Raw genomic sequence first — 15,851 nt, forward strand, 5'->3', positions numbered from 1 at the left:
GACAAATCCTGATTTTCAGAGAGGGCACACTGATCCAATCTGGGAAGCAAATGGCATGCAACCCCTACAACAAAGTCAAGAACGTATTTAGAACTTGCAAATCGCAAAAATAAGAAAGATGAATGAAAAACAACGAAATGGGAAGCATACTTGCAAAACAGGTGAGTGCAAGGAAGCAACACAGGTTCAAAAAACCTGCTATTATTAGCATTAGAGCCGCCATTGCTTGAAGCTTCAATCATTCTTGATTAGATTTGAGAGATGAGAACTGTGAATGTTTGATTAATCCACCACACCTAAATGGTGTGAAAGTTATCTTATTTATAATCAAATAAATTACAAGGATATGGAAATAGTAATAAATGAAAATAACAATAAATGGAAAGATACCTATGATAATAAGGCAAATATTAGATATTTGCCTTATAATAAAATATCAAATATAATATATATGGTAAACTATAATTTATTACTAAATATCCTTAACACCCCACCGCAAGCTAAGCGTCGGATTTAAACGAACGTGAAGCTTGAATCTGAAAAATTCAAAGAGGTTGAGAAACACTTTTCTTGAAGAAGTCAACAACCTGGTTCAGAGGAGGCGTAGAGAAACACTTTCTTGGCCATCGAAAATTGCAGAGGAATCGCCGCTCAGCGGCAATGCTGCCTTGGCTTCGGTGAGAATATGTCTAACCCATGAAGAGGGATTGTCGCTTAGCGACGATGCTGCCTTGGCTCTGGTGAGAATATTTCTAACCCCAAGAAGTAGAAGGGGAAACCTAGAGCAAGGGACAAAGACAATGTTGAAGCCGGAAGAGTCGCCACATTGGGCGAAGGAGCCAATTTTGGCGAGAAGGGCAGTCGAAAGAGTCGCCTCATCGGGCGAAGAAGCCAATTTTGGCAGGAAGGGCGGCGGCAACTTGGTTGGCGAATAGGCCAGTGCGGCACCCAGATTCCGAAGGTAAATCTCTGCAAAAGGTTGATAGGTTTAGGTTAGGGTTTATGTGAAGGATGAAGGTTGATTGGGAAGAAAATGAGAGAGACTATATTGGCCAAGGGGAAAACCGATTGGGTTGGAAAAGGTGAGGTTGTATGTACAAAGTATGACGAAAGGTGATTTGGAGGTCAATAGGGTGGAGCCGAAGAGTAATCAATCGGCTCCGACTACGGCAGCCATGAAGACTGCCCCTGCGGCGTCAAAACCAGCAGGGGTGGTGGAGAAAGAAGATTAAAGGATTCAAAAGCCATTGAAAAGAAAGGATCGGGGTTGTTAAACCGAGAGGGCTCTGATACCATGTGAATGTTTGATTAATCCACCACACCTAAATGGTGTGAAAGTTATCTTATTTATAATCAAATAAATTACAAGGATATGGAAATAGTAATAAATGAAAATAACAATAAATGGAAAGATACCTATGATAATAAGGCAAATATTAGATATTTGCCTTATAATAAAATATCAAATATAATATATATGGTAAACTATAATTTATTACTAAATATCCTTAACAAGAACCAATAGAAGTCTCTGCAGAAACTTCGAGTTTCGAACACTGGGAAGGATGAAACTTATGAGAAGTGAGATATTTGGACTCTGTTCTCAAGGAGTTCGACACGTGGACGGTCCGGATTTATTTTGAGCGGAAGTATAGCGCGGGTGATGAAGTCGGGTGGCGGAACGGCGACGTTTGAAATGCGCGCTTCTTTTTTTCTCTCTCATGCAAACTGCCGCCTTTGGCGGCGGCTCTTTATATCGGCTGGATACGATAAAACGAAATTTATCGCGTACAGTTGGCGAGAATTAGCTTGCACGATTATTGATGATATAATAATTTATTGACACTCAACAAATAAAACTGAGCCATCGTTTTGCTTTTGACTTATTCAAAAGGCTTCAAATTAAATAATATTATTTAATTATAAACTCATGATCATCCTCTAAATGGACAATACTAGTAACTTTCATTCAACAATTTCTTAAAATTTTTGATTTGTTATTAAATTTTGAAATTACAAAATTTAATTCTTCATTTTTTTAATTTATAAAAACATCATACGCTAGTTTTTTGAGGTTTATCATTCTCCAGGGCAACAGTATAATGAAGATCATTTTGTACTGACATTCATTGAGCTACTTGTGTGCCAATTTACGAGAACTTCCATTCATAGACATTCAAGATTCAATATGAAAATCTTGCATATTTCCAACTGTGGTTCAAATATGTAAAAGGGTGAAAAAGACGACCACCAGTTCATTAGAGGAAAACAATAAGAAGAAAAGGTCCAAGAAAGATGCGTGCCGACTCAGACTCAAACTCAATTAACTGCCCTTCTTGATCTCAAAGTGTGAATGTTTGATTAATCCACCACACCTAAATGGTGTGAAAGTTATCTTATTTATAATCAAATAAATTACAAGGATATGGAAATAGTAATAAATGGAAATAACAATAAATGGAAACATACCTATGATAATAAGGCAAATATTAGATATTTGCCATATATGGTAAACTATAATTTATTACTAAATATCCTTAACACCCCACCGCAAGCTAAGCGTCGGATTTAAACGAACGTGAAGCTTGAATCTGAAAAATTCAAAGAGGTTGAGAAACACTTTTCTTGAAGAAGTCAACAACCTGGTTTAGAGGAGGCGTAGAGAAACACTTTCTTGGCCATCGAAAATTGCAGAGGAATCGCCGCTCGGCGAGAATATGTCTAACCCATGAAGAGGGATTGTCGCTTAGCGACGATGCTGCCTTGGCTCTGGTGAGAATATTTCTAACCCCAAGAAGTAGAAGGGGAAACCTAGAGCAAGGGACAAAGACAATGTTGAAGCCGGAAGAGTCGCCACATTGGGCGAAGGAGCCAATTTTGGCGAGAAGGACAGTCGGAAGAGTCGCCTCATTGGGCGAAGAAGCCAATTTTGGCAGGAAGGGCGACGGCAACTTGGTTGGCGAATAGGCCAGTGCGGCACCCAGATTCCGAAGGTAAATCTCTGCAAAAGGTTGATAGGTTTAGGTTAGGGTTTATGTGAAGGATGAAGGTTGATTGGGAAGAAAATGAGAGAGACTATATTGGCCAAGGGGAAAACCGATTGGGTTGGAAAAGGTGAGGTTGTATGTACAGAGTATGACGAAAGGTGATTTGGAGGTCAATAGGGCGGAGCCGAAGAGTAATCAATCGGCTCCGACTACGGCAACCATGAAGACTGCCCCTGCGGCGTCAAAACCAGCAGGGGTGGTGGAGAAGAAGATTAAATGATTCAAAAGCCATTGAAAAGAAAGAATCGGGTTGTTAAACCAAGAGGGCTCTGATACCATGTGAATGTTTGATTAATCCACCACACCTAAATGGTGTGAAAGTTATCTTATTTATAATCAAATAAATTACAAGGATATGGAAATAGTAATAAATGGAAATAACAATAAATGGAAACATACCTATGATAATAAGGCAAATATTAGATATTTGCCATATATGGTAAACTATAATTTATTACTAAATATCCTTAACACAAAGGAATACGGGAGTTCCATGTAACACCGTTTGTCGTCGTCTTCGAACTGTGGTAAACCAACAAAAAAAGGTTTAACCATCCACACAGAAAGCTGGTAGTTCAAAAATTCATCAAGCACATTTTGCAGCAGACAAGACCAGGCAATCTATGAAGCTAATAACATGTATGGCCAAGAAGCTATTTAAATTGTGCTTGAGCCACCTGATATGTATTGCAAAAGAATAATTACGAAACAAACGTGCCCTTTACGCAAATGAGAAACATAGAATCTAACAAGGAACGGCACATCATTAGGTCTCTCTTAAGCCTTCCAGTAAGAGTCTAAGTCCACAACTACCAAATAGTATCATTTTTAGGCATTTCTTTCTGGGCTTTCCCTCAAGGCTTTAAAACGTGTCCGCTAAGGAGAGGTTTCCACACCCTTATAAGGAATGCTTCGTTCCTTCTCCAACTGATGTGGGATCTCTCAATCCACCCTCCTTGAGTGCTCAGCGTCCTCACTAGCACACCGCTCGGTGTTTGGCTCTGATACTATTTGTGATAGCCCAAGTCTACCGCTAGCAGATATTGTCCTCTTTGGGCTCTTACGGGCTTCCCTTCAAGGTTCTAAAATGCGTCCGCTGTGGAGAAATTTCTGCACTCTTATAAGGAATGTTTCGTTCCCCTCTCCAACCAATGTGAGATCTCACACTTCTAAAGGTCATATGGTTTCTCTCAGCCCACAAAACCACAAATGCCACAAAATATTAGAAAGAGATAGTTTGTCTAATCCTAATCTTATTTATAATTAATACCCATTCTATGATTAACTGCCATACCATTTCAGCTAAACTGTCAAATTTTGATGGATACACATAAGTTGTTTAGATGAATTGATTTGACAATGGAAATTGATGATAGGATTGTAGCGATATGACGTTTGCAAACACACTAAATTTCAATTTCAGCCAAAAAGTAAAAAATAGTAAATATGGACTCTAAGGTAACACTTAAGAGATTAGATGAATTCAAAATTGTCATAATTGTATAATCATCCGTTGTCAGCATGTATTTGTTTATGCATACCTTCAGCTTTGCAGAGTAATTTCCCCTTGCAAGAACACCAGAAGGAGTGGTCTCCTCCTCCAACGTTTCGACATACTGCTCTCGCTGGGGGGCAAAAGTACCCAACATTCCTTGTGTCCGATCAACTGATATCAATCGCCAAAAACACAAGCATAATAAGTTAAAAAGACAACTAAATAGTTTAAGATTCGACTTTGATAAGCATGCTTTCAGAAACTGTGGATATCAAAATTTATGTACCTAGCAATCCTCCTCTCCAGACTTTATTCGAGTAGGACAGGCCTGAGACGATGTTATGCATTACAGTAAACGTCAACCGAAGTTGATACCTGGATCCTTCTCGGAGAGTAAAGAGAACACGGCCACCTTGATTTTCATCAACAGGCAATGGAGTGTTGATTTCCCCTAACTCATCAGAAATAATCCCAATGGAGTGAAATTTGACTTCAGGTTCCCTTTGTTCTAGTAGCAGAGAAAGCATAATGTTAAGTACAAATACAAGTGCAGCAATACTATCAATTAACAAAGAAGAATTTCAGAATATATACCACTTAAATCATTTTCTAAGCAGCCAAGCAACTTTTCTTTCCACCTTCTCAGGCTTTCATCATCCTGTAAAAGCAAGATCAACATTAAAACAGAACTGTATGACCCTGTAAGAATCACTTGTTTCAAGTGATTGCCTTCTATAGTCCAATAAGGTCATCTAAAGCTAGAAGAATCAACTCCACAAAGAAGCATAACTATGAGGTTTAGAGCTACACCTGTACGGAGGGATGACTAAAAAATATTCAATAATATGGGTTCCATGGTGATAAGGGCTAGGAATGAGTATAATGTCTGGAGAAAAAAAAAAGATTCATATCGTCACTTCTATAAGATAAAGGGATAGAGTAGACTTGTTTTTTCGCTATTTTGTAGAGACTTTGTTAGGAATCACGGACCTCCACAATGGTATGATATTATCCACTTTGAGCATAACTTCTCATGGGTTTGCTTTTGGTTTCCCCACAAGGTCTCATATCAATGGAGATAGTATTTCTTACTTATAAACTCATGACCTTCCCCTTAATTAAGGGATGTGGGACTCCTCTCCTAACAATCCTCAACAATCCTCCCCTCGAACAAAATACACCATAAAACCTCCACTAAGGCCTATGGAGCCCTCGAACAGCCTCCTTTTACTCGTGGCTCAACTCATTCTCTGTAGCCTTTGAACAAAGTACACAATTTGTTCGACACTTGAGTCACTTTTAACTACACCTTCAAGACTCATAACTTTTCTGTTTTATACTTGATAATTCTATTGATATGGCTAAGTTAAGGGCATGGCTCGGATACCATGTTAAGAATCACGAAATTTCACAATGGTATGATATTATCACTTTGAGCATAAGTACCTTTGGTTTCCCCAAAAAGCCTCATACCGATGTAGGTAGTATTCCTTACTTATAAATTCATGATCTTCGACTTAACAAAATGAGTGGATGCTATCCTAAAGATTATGAACTTACAAGAATCCAAAAAAATAAACCATTATTATATCATCTCATTGAAGAACTACTGCAAAAACCTGCAAGACACTATAATACTCATTTGATAGTTGAGAAGCCGCATTGTGCATAAGGGTTTTCTTTCAGTTCTGAAAATGCGTTTGAATTTCATTAGTCTATTAGTTTCTGAGACCCACTGGCCGTTACCCAAACATATAAACTCTGTTATTAGCAACCAAATCATGAAGCAAACCAAAACAAAAGCACCCCTTAATCCAAAAGTTCTATCCAAAAATCAGACAGAAAAAATGGAGATTTTGAAAAGGGATGAGAGAAAGAAAGACCTTATCCTTGTCAATCTGTTCTTTAAGTGAAAGCAAAGGCCCTGGAGTGAACCCCTCTTTATCATCAACCTCTTCTTCTCCGACCTCGGACTCCTCACTTTGCTTCCCACTCGCCGTCTGCGGCAGCTTCTCCCCCCGGAGCTCATCAATTTTCCCGGCCGAAGACGGCCCTGCTTCCTCTTCTACCCTCTTTCCAACCTCCATAGCTACCGATTTCGAGCAACCCCTAAAAAAAACAGAGCTTATGGGTTTTAAGATTTGTGAAAAGCTGAAGCAGATGGAATAATGGTTTGGGATTCAACTTTGGGCAGCGGAATTGTACCCACTTGTACTCTCAAAGAAACATTTTGTCCCCTCTTTCTCTCGAGGAAAGATACAGAGCATGTTTGTGGTGATTTGGATTTGTCTGTTTGGGCGATTGGTCTTTGTTTCTTAAAAACAGTGCTCTGTCGGCGTGATGTTCTCTGACCATTAGTGGATAATCAGGGAAATTTTAATTCATACGTGAAAAGTCTCTATCCAATTTTATTTTTCACTCCCGTCCTTGTATTATTATAGTTTTTGGAATTTTACCCACTTTGTTTATGTAAATTCATCTTGTATTTGTTCTATTTTCAACTTTTACATTCCAAGAGAAATTATAAAGTTCGGTTTCAAAAAGAAAAAGTCTCCAATCATTTTAGATTCTTTTATAATTGTAATTCTATAAATAAAGCTTCATCGTTTTTCTTTTTACTCCTTTATAAAAAATGTTTTGTTCCCCCTCCAATCGACGTACTATCTCACAATCCACCCCTTTTGCACCCAATTGTCCTCATTGCCTCACCGCTTTGTGTCTGCCTCTATACAATTTTGGTAATAGTCAGAGGTCAACGCTAGTAGATATTGTATGTTTTAGCTCGTTACGTATCGCTGTTAGCCTCACGATTTTAACACACATCTACTAGGGAGAGGTTTCCACACCATTATAAGAAATGTTTTGTCCCTCTCTCCAACTGAAGTGGATCTCGCAATAAAAGAGAGAGTTCCAAACAAGTTGAGTTTGATAGATGGAACTGAAACCATCCAGAAACAGAGAGAAACTTTTCATTTATTAATTTTCTGTTGTACAATGAGGGTGTAAAATAGATTATGAAGCAGAAGATACAAGGAAAATACTTTGTTTCAAAAAATTACATGAGCAGAGATGTTTTATCTGAAGGGTTCGACAGGAGCAGTCTCTTCAAGAAATGTTGCAGCCTCAAAACATTCAACAGCTTCTGCCAATGAAGATTTGGTTCCTTCAGCTCTGTAGAATAGCCCGAGATTGTACCACGCAGCGTGGTTTGTCTGGTTGAGACGTACAGCATCCATCAAAAAGCTGCGAACAACGGGGTGCGATTGGTGGCCAAGACGTCTGATAACTACGGAAGACGAAACCAAGCTCGGGACATGAACGGGATCGATGTCCAGAGCAGCCATAAAAGCTTTCAAAGCTTCCTTATACAATCCTTTTGCTTCATAAAGCATACCTGTAATCAATGAGCAAGCTCCAAACATCAACCTCAGATGATTGAACTAAAAACTTGGATGAAAAATCTTGTTGTGATGTTCAAATCACAAGATATCATCTTCAGATTCGTGTATTAAGGAGAAGAGAAGCTAAAAATGAAGTAATGATAAGATAATTCATATGATGTTAAGGAGTTACCTGTGAGATGACATCTAGATGCCGAATGAGAATGGATGGCCTTTGACTTGGAAAGGCAAGCCTCGGCATTGTGCCATTGTGAAAGCCTTATATAGACTAGAGCTAAATCATGCCACACTTCCAATTGCAAACTTCTGATACAATTTCTGCTGCTCTGTCAAAGGGAGGTACCGACAACGATTAAACGTCAGCAATGGTGAATGATACATCCAAAACAAGATTAAGATATAACGATCCATGAGCGAAAATGGAAACATATCACGAATTACAAAAATATATTCAAATTGCAAGGCTTAATGTAACAGCCCAATCCAACCGCTAGCAGATATTGTCCTCTTTGAGCTTCTCCCTCAAAGTTTTTAAAACACCGTCTGCTAGGGAGAAGTTTCCACTCTTATAAACAATGCTTTGTTCTCTTTCTCAATCAATGTGGGACCCCCCAATCCACCCGCATTTGGGGCCCAACGTCCTTGATGGCATAGTGTCTCGTGTCCACCCGCCTTTCGGGGCTAAACCTCCTCGCTGGCACAACGTCCAGTGTCTAGCTCTGATACCTTTTGTAATACCATTTGTAATACCATTTGTAACAGTCCAAGGCCACCACTAGCAGATATTGTCCTCTTTGGGCTTTCCTTTTCGAGCTTTTCCTCAAGGTTTTTAAAACGTGCCTGTTAGGGAGAGATTTCCACACCCTTACAAAGAATGTTTCGTTCTCCTCTCCAACCGACGTGGAATCTCTTAGGAGACTTGTGTAATTTATTCGCATGTAAATCAATCCTGAAATAACTACAAATGAAAATTCATGTTCAAACTATCAGAATGAATTGATAGAAACCCCAAATACAGAAATAAACCTTATGTAGCTTCTTATCTCCCAAGCCAAAACTTTTACTCTGAACTTGAAAAACAGCGAGTAACTGAGTATAAGTCCCAATAGCACCTTTCAGCTCATCTTGTGCAATCAAAAGCTTTGCTTTTGTTCGAAGCAATTCGCCTTGATCCCATTTCCCAGTCTGCTCCAGAGCTGCATTTATAATATTTTCGCCATCCACGAATCGTTTCAGGGCAGAGAGAATCCTAGCCACCAGTAACCAAGTTCTAATATTAGATCCACCTTCCAGTTTGAGACACTTCTTTGCAAAATGAAGTGCTGAATCCAACTTCCTCTCATCAGCATATTCAACACTCAAATGGTAGAGAACATTAGCATTGGTCATTCGAGTCTTCTTCCGTGCAGCTTCCAGGGCCTCTATCGCCTCAGATTGTCTGGAGGACCGCTCAGAATCTGCAACTGCTGATTTAGAATATACAGACAGAGAGACACCCAACAAACAGTTGGCAACACCTATCAATTGATCACATCCAGCATCCAACTTTTGAAGAGCTCGACGAGCATAACGTGTTCCTTCTTCAGCATGATCACCGTGCTCTCCACAAATCTTTGACGCCATTAATAAAGCAGGAAGAGATTTAGAATCCTCATGACTGCCCAACAATTTCCTCAAAAGATTCAAAGCAGCCAAGTCTTCTCCAGCTCCATAGTAACAAAGAGCTAGAGTATGGTACCTATCGTTTCTATGCAGAATCCCAGGAGGCAATTCCTCTACTTGACCTGCCAAAGCGCTTGTATCCCCTGATATTGTTAGTGCAAAGGAGAGGTGATCCAAGATTGATGGATCCCAATCAATCCTCTTCAGAACAACTTTTCTAAGTAGTATCATAAATATGAGTATAGCTTCTTCATTATTGTTTTTTGGTACAAATGAGCTGTCCATTTGAGACCGGAGATTTGGAGGGTATGCTTCATTTCCACTGTACAGAAGAAAAATAGCAAACTCTTTCTGAATTCGAGCGGTGGTTCCCGCATCGAGGTTCCATTGATGAAGGAGTGCCCGCCGATATGAAAGGATCGCTTCTTGAGAAGAATCGCCTTGTTTCCATAGTTCTGGTATCAACTCAACGGCTTTCGTTACTGTGTCCTGCAATTTACAATCAGCACCAAAGTTTTCAGGCAACCCTTCGGGAAATGAAGATTCAAGTATGTCCAGAATAACTTTGCAAGATTGAGCAGCTTCTGCAATAATAGGGGAAAACATAGATCAGCTACAAATTAATGCTTTTACTCTTATAATCAGCTCAAATCGTCTTTCCCCTTTTGTTCGAACAACCCCCAAAAAAGAAAACTAGACCGAATCCTCATATTCCAACCAAAATTCAACACCAGAGTTGAAAGACATTTGACCAAAAGAAATAGATTCGAGAGGCTCAACTAACAAACAGTACCTCCAAACCTCCCAAGGCCTTGCAATGATTTTGCTTTTAAAAAGATGGCTTCCAACAGTAAACTAACAGCATGCATAGACATTGGTGGGTCACTAAAACGTTGCGATCGTCTCCTTGCACGGTGTCCTGTTCTAGCAATGGAGATCATTATCTTACTAGTTACTGCAGTGATATCTATTCCTTCAAATACATGAAGAGCAGCTTCGATGTTTCCTTTTTGATATTCATATCTTCCCAGCAATGCTCTTGCTTCCTTCAAACAACATATCAATATAGAGATGTTTAGCTCCAATTTATTTTCATGATTCCCATATAAACTACTATAAAGTTCTGTCACTAAACTTTGTTTATGTAAAACAATATACTGACTGAAAACTCATACAAGCAGAGATCAATTTACATTCAATTTTCAAAAGATTTTGATCATAAAGCACCAGAAAGAAGCATGTTTATGTGTTTTTTTTCACTATACTAACTTGCTTCCTCTGGATTGTGACAAACATGTGATAAAAAAACAAGAACTTGTTCCTTCTTTGTTCCATGGGATCCTCTGAAAATGAAACAATGAATCAAGAAAGTTAACTTGCAATCTAGGAAGCTTAAGGACTCTAACCTCATAATTCAAGCAACCGCTCTCACGAAGCGAAGACTCGGCTTCTTCTATATTGCCAATTTCTGGCTTCATGACAATCCCGCCGATTCGTGAGGAGTGTTCGCTTGCTGAATTCTCCAATGTTGACTGCAATTCTGATGCAGGAATCATATCATCACCAGCTCTTTTCTCTCCAGAACATAAACACTTCATTATCTTCCTAATGTTCTCCCCTTTTCCAGCTCTCCGCCGCCATTTTATCTTAACATCACTCTTCATATTGTTTGACAGCAGCCAAAGATCTTCAACCACAAAAGAAACTCACCATCAAATATAAATTCATAAACAAAATCAATCATAACAACACTTCTGTAACTTCTATTTCGATCATCAGCCCAATTTCCGAGCCACAAATTTTCCTCAGATTATACAGTAGACCCAAACTCAAGCAACAAGGAAAACATGTCTTCAATTTTCAAAACCCTAAACATGGTATCCTTGAACTCCAAGAAAAGCTTCAGAAGAATTGAAAAACCCCTAAAGCCCCCTTCATTTTAAAACCCCACCTTAAAAATCAAACCATTACATTCAGCTTCAGCCTCCTCCAAGCAAATTCCATCAACGAAAAGCCAAAAGAAATCAGAATAGTTCAGAACGAAATTTGAAAATTCACAAGAACCCAGAATCATTCACAGGAACAATCGAAGCGACTAAAAAAAATCTAAGCAGAGGAGTATAGAGAGCAAGAATAAACACCTTTCATTCTCCCAAAGGTAAAAGAAGAGCGAGGGAAGGCAAAATCCAGAAACAGCAATACCCATGACTTGAATTCTCTTGAACAATCGATCAAGACCTCTTTTGAATCATTTTGAAATTAAAAGCGTCCAAAAAGCAGACGAAAGCTTAAACAATTTTCAACTTTATTGTTTGGCCTTCTTTTGTTTTGCTACTTTCACCAAACTCTGAGGTTTGGTTTCGGATGAAAACAAGGAACCAAAAGAAAAGAAGAGAAAAAATGGAAAATCGAGGAAAACAGTAATCCTAGAGAAGACGATCTTAAGCCTTGGGGGGGTTTTATTAATATTTCTTTTTATGAAGGCAAAGGGAAATTCGGGTCCCAGACTCGCAAGTTACCACGTTGTCTGAGGCTTACCTTTTGCCACGTGGCACACATCTTATGGGTTTCTGCGTTACGCGCCGGCGGTAAACCGTTTACCAACTGTACTGTCAGAGGCTGTTCTTTTTTGTTTTTCAAATTTTTATTCTTTTCAGTTCTGACAATTGAAATATGGATTAAGGATGGAGTGAAATATGGGAAGAATAAAGTAAACTCTAAACAAAAATTGAGAAATCCAATGAGATTTTTGTGTATTTTTATTCTTATTGCATAAATTCTTTCACTTTCAAGAACTTTGCAAGTAAATAAATAAAATATAAAATAAAAAAAAAGTGAGCAATTTTGAAATTTACTTCGACACTTAGCTCAGTAGTTCCCTTTCTCAAGAACGCCTAGCTTCCTAAAATAAAACACTTTATTATAATTTTAAAAGTGAAATAATTGGATTTTGAACTTGTTAGTGTTGATGTTGGGCTTGAGCAGTGGGTTGGGCCATAGTTGAATGAGAGGAGAGAGAGGCCCAAGAGGAGTAAGAAGCCCAAGAATGTGTGGTGACGTGGCATGTTTTTGGATTGGGGTGGGGATTGAAATTAGAAAGAGTTGGGGTCGCTTTCGGAAAGAGAAGAAGGGGATAGGGTTTTGAGACGAGAAGTCGGCGGCTGCGTTGCGACGCTGTCGGCTTGGCGATCGGAGTGTCGGGTTTCTGCAGGTTGCTGTCGGATTCAATGGCCCCCCTTACTTTTTATCCCTTTTTCCGATGCCTTTCACTCTCCTTCGTTTTGCTTTCCAAAAGCCACGACGTTGCATGCGATTTTAATACATACCTAAAATCATAAATTTAGTATTTTTCTTTGATTTTTTAAAATTTTTAGAATGACTGGAGTATTCTGATCTCTGCTTAAATACATTTAACTTACGGGTTTTTATGATTTAGTCATTAAATAAAAACGTGTTGTATGAGTAATAACTTTTATTTCTTTAAAACTTTTTGTAGTTGTCATATCATAAAGATCATTTTTATTAGGATGTAGTATCGGTTCATTCATTTGAATGTCAAACAGTTGGCTCTATTATTGAAATTCTAGTTAGACCCGTTCTACTTGCATTGCCAAATGCCAACATCTTTGTTATGAAAAAAGACACGATTTTTGGAGTATTCACTTTACTGTCTACTTTTGATGTGTGTTTGTCACATCGGAAGAAGGATGTGTGTTAGAGATTATTTAATGTTTAGAAGAAATTAATTAAAGATGAGGTTGAATTATAATAGAAGTAGCGAAGGCGTAGGGTAGTTTTCACTGCAAAGTGGTTCCGAATTGTCTGAAACGCCTCTGCAAATGCCTGCCATGCCCTTTTTAAAGACTACACTCTTCAGTACGGCGAATAAACAGATGCTGTTGCTGTTGCAGTCCCACCCACAACAAAAGAAATCCTCAAACCAAATAAAAACCACAGAACATAACAACAAAACCCCAATTCCATTCCCATTTCCATTTCTCCATTTTTATTTCAATTTCCTTTCTCCAATGCCTGTTTTTCGCCGGTTTCTATGGCTTTTTCTTGTCTTCTTCATTCCCTTTCTGCAATGTTTCTCCATTTCCCATCAGCAACAACTCCCTGTTTTGTCTTCTGTGGAGCGAGACTCTGTTTTTGCTGTTCTTGCCGCCGTCAACTCCGCTGTCCCGTGGCGGAGATTCTTCCCCGATGATCTTTGCTCTGCCGCTCCACACGGGGTCGTTTGTGACTACTTTTATGAATTCTCGAACAGTACGGAGCCTGACGCTGTTCATATCACCGAGTTGAGCTTTGGTTTTATCTCCGACTACTCTGCGAATCCGCCCTGTTCTTCCAATTCTACCATCGACCCAGTTCTTTTCTCCTCCTTTAGATACCTGCGCAAGCTCGTCTTCTACAAGTGCTTCACCTCCGACGTCGCGGTTTATTTATCCGGCGGTAACTCGCCGGCGTTTGCGGCGAGTTTGGAGGAGCTTGTTTTGGTGGATAATCCGTCGTTGGTTGTTTCTCTTGAAAGTCTCTTTGGAAATTTCACAAACATAAGAAGAGCAATCATCACTGGGAATGGCGTTTACGGTGGAATCCCAGAACGGATTTCTGATTCCGGCGAACTGGAAGAAATTACCCTCTCCCGGAACCGTCTTACTGGTCAGATTCCGGCTAGTTTGTCGAAGCTTAAGAAGCTGAAGATTCTCGACCTCAGTCGGAATTTCCTCGACGCATATGCTCCTGAATCCATTGGAAATCTCTCAGAGCTTCTGAAATTGGACTTAAGCTCTAACAGAATCTCCGGCAGAGTTCCGGAAAGCTACCGGAACCTGCAGAAACTGGAGTTTCTGGACTTGAGCTTCAATCGTTTTGGGAATTTCGGGATACCCAAATTTCTTTCGGAGATTCCGAGGTTGAAGGAGGTTCATCTGAGCGGAAACTTGCTCGGAGGGGAGATTCCAGAGAAATGGGAGAAGCTTGAGAGGTTGTCCACGGTTGGATTTTCTAGCATGGGATTGACCGGAAAAATTCCTCCATCAATGGCGGTTCATCTGAGAAGTTTAAGCTATTTGGGGCTCGACGGTAACAATCTTGTAGGGACATTGCCGCCTGAGTTTGAGTTTTTGAAGACATTGAATGGACTCAATGTAGAGAACAACAATCTAAGCGGCAGAGTTCCATTTTCTGCAAATTTCTGTGCAAAACTTGAAGGGAAATTGAGATTAAGAGGGAACCCAGATCTGTGTGTTGATGAAGAGCTCAAGAATGTTAAAAATGGTAGCGTTTTGGGGAAGATGAAACTGTGCCAACAATCAGTTATCACACAGCAGCTTTTTCTCAGTGGGTGTTCTTCATTCATGCTTGGTTCTGTTAAGCTTCAGAGTACTCTGTTAATGGCGGTTTTCTGGATTTTCTTGCTGAAATTTTTAGGAGTTTTGGGGGGTTAAGAGTTGGATTAAGGTTAATAGAGAGATTAAGTTGGGAGATTACACTGACTGAGATGAGTTTGGGAGATTTTTGTGGGTTTTTTTTTTTCTTTCTATTTGTACTTAGGATTTGAATGAGTGACAATGAGAAAAGTGCAAAGTTTGTAATTAAGCTGTAGCAATTTACAGCTTAAATATGCTTACAGTGATATAAACATTAATGAGGCTCTAATTATTTTATTTTCATGCTTATCCTATTTCATTTTTTAATTTTACATGAAAGTTTGCTTTTATTCATTACATTGTCACATTAAATTTTATTTTAAAAAGTTGTTTTTTAAAATTCAATAATATATAATAAATTATTGAGAATAATATCTCAAAATTAGTATAAAAATATTTTAATTTTGCTATCGTCAATAAATATTTAGAAAAAAAAATGAAAATAAAAATCATAATAAAATAATAGAATTTTGTCATGCACAATAATTGATATGAATAATAAAATAATTTTTTTTTTTTGTTTATTTAAATAATTTGAACCGTTTCACCTTAAAGTCTAAATAATGTCATTTATTCGTCGCCCAATTTGATCACCAAACATCCAATAATTTTGCATGCTGCATGATTATGCATGGGATGGGTCATTTAATGACACAGGTGAATAATATTTTATTTATATTTTAAATAGATAATGGATAATGATACGAAATTATTGATTTAAATGCAATAAAATGTTATTATTATACGCACCAACTTCAGTCAATCGAGCTATTGTTTGATGGATAGGTAATGTAGTAATCAACGTGTAGTA

General features: G+C 38.6%; 3 protein-coding genes across 3 annotated transcripts; 1 reads left to right on the plus strand and 2 right to left on the minus strand.

Annotated features, from left to right (window-relative positions):
• Positions 1–2,138: 2,138 nt before the first annotated feature.
• LOC111491654 (rho GDP-dissociation inhibitor 1-like) lies at positions 2,139–6,846 on the minus strand. Its single transcript, XM_023140660.1, has 6 exons — positions 6,426–6,846; positions 5,137–5,200; positions 4,829–5,050; positions 4,589–4,713; positions 3,526–3,569; positions 2,139–2,348 (listed from the first exon to the last, which is right to left on the minus strand). Exons 1-6 carry the CDS (start codon positions 6,627–6,629, stop codon positions 2,324–2,326), a joined length of 684 nt encoding a protein of 227 aa, XP_022996428.1. The 5' UTR covers positions 6,630–6,846; the 3' UTR covers positions 2,139–2,323.
• Positions 6,847–7,481: 635 nt separating this feature from the next.
• Positions 7,482–12,044, minus strand: LOC111491460 (protein NPGR2-like). The gene is made up of 6 exons (XM_023140380.1): positions 11,747–12,044; positions 11,012–11,292; positions 10,399–10,651; positions 8,970–10,189; positions 8,116–8,269; positions 7,482–7,936 (listed from the first exon to the last, which is right to left on the minus strand). Exons 1-6 carry the CDS (start codon positions 11,751–11,753, stop codon positions 7,617–7,619), a joined length of 2,235 nt encoding a protein of 744 aa, XP_022996148.1. The 5' UTR covers positions 11,754–12,044; the 3' UTR covers positions 7,482–7,616.
• A 1,378-nt stretch (positions 12,045–13,422) lies between these two features.
• On the plus strand, positions 13,423–15,253 carry LOC111491463 (piriformospora indica-insensitive protein 2). Its single transcript, XM_023140381.1, has one exon. The coding sequence runs from the start codon at positions 13,445–13,447 to the stop codon at positions 15,056–15,058; it is 1,614 nt and encodes a 537-aa protein (XP_022996149.1). The 5' UTR covers positions 13,423–13,444; the 3' UTR covers positions 15,059–15,253.
• The last annotated feature ends 598 nt before the right edge of the window (positions 15,254–15,851 follow it).

Source organism: Cucurbita maxima, unplaced genomic scaffold (genome assembly GCF_002738345.1).
Source record: "Cucurbita maxima cultivar Rimu unplaced genomic scaffold, Cmax_1.0 Cma_Scf00016, whole genome shotgun sequence".
In the NCBI taxonomy this organism is placed as follows: domain Eukaryota; kingdom Viridiplantae; phylum Streptophyta; class Magnoliopsida; order Cucurbitales; family Cucurbitaceae; genus Cucurbita; species Cucurbita maxima.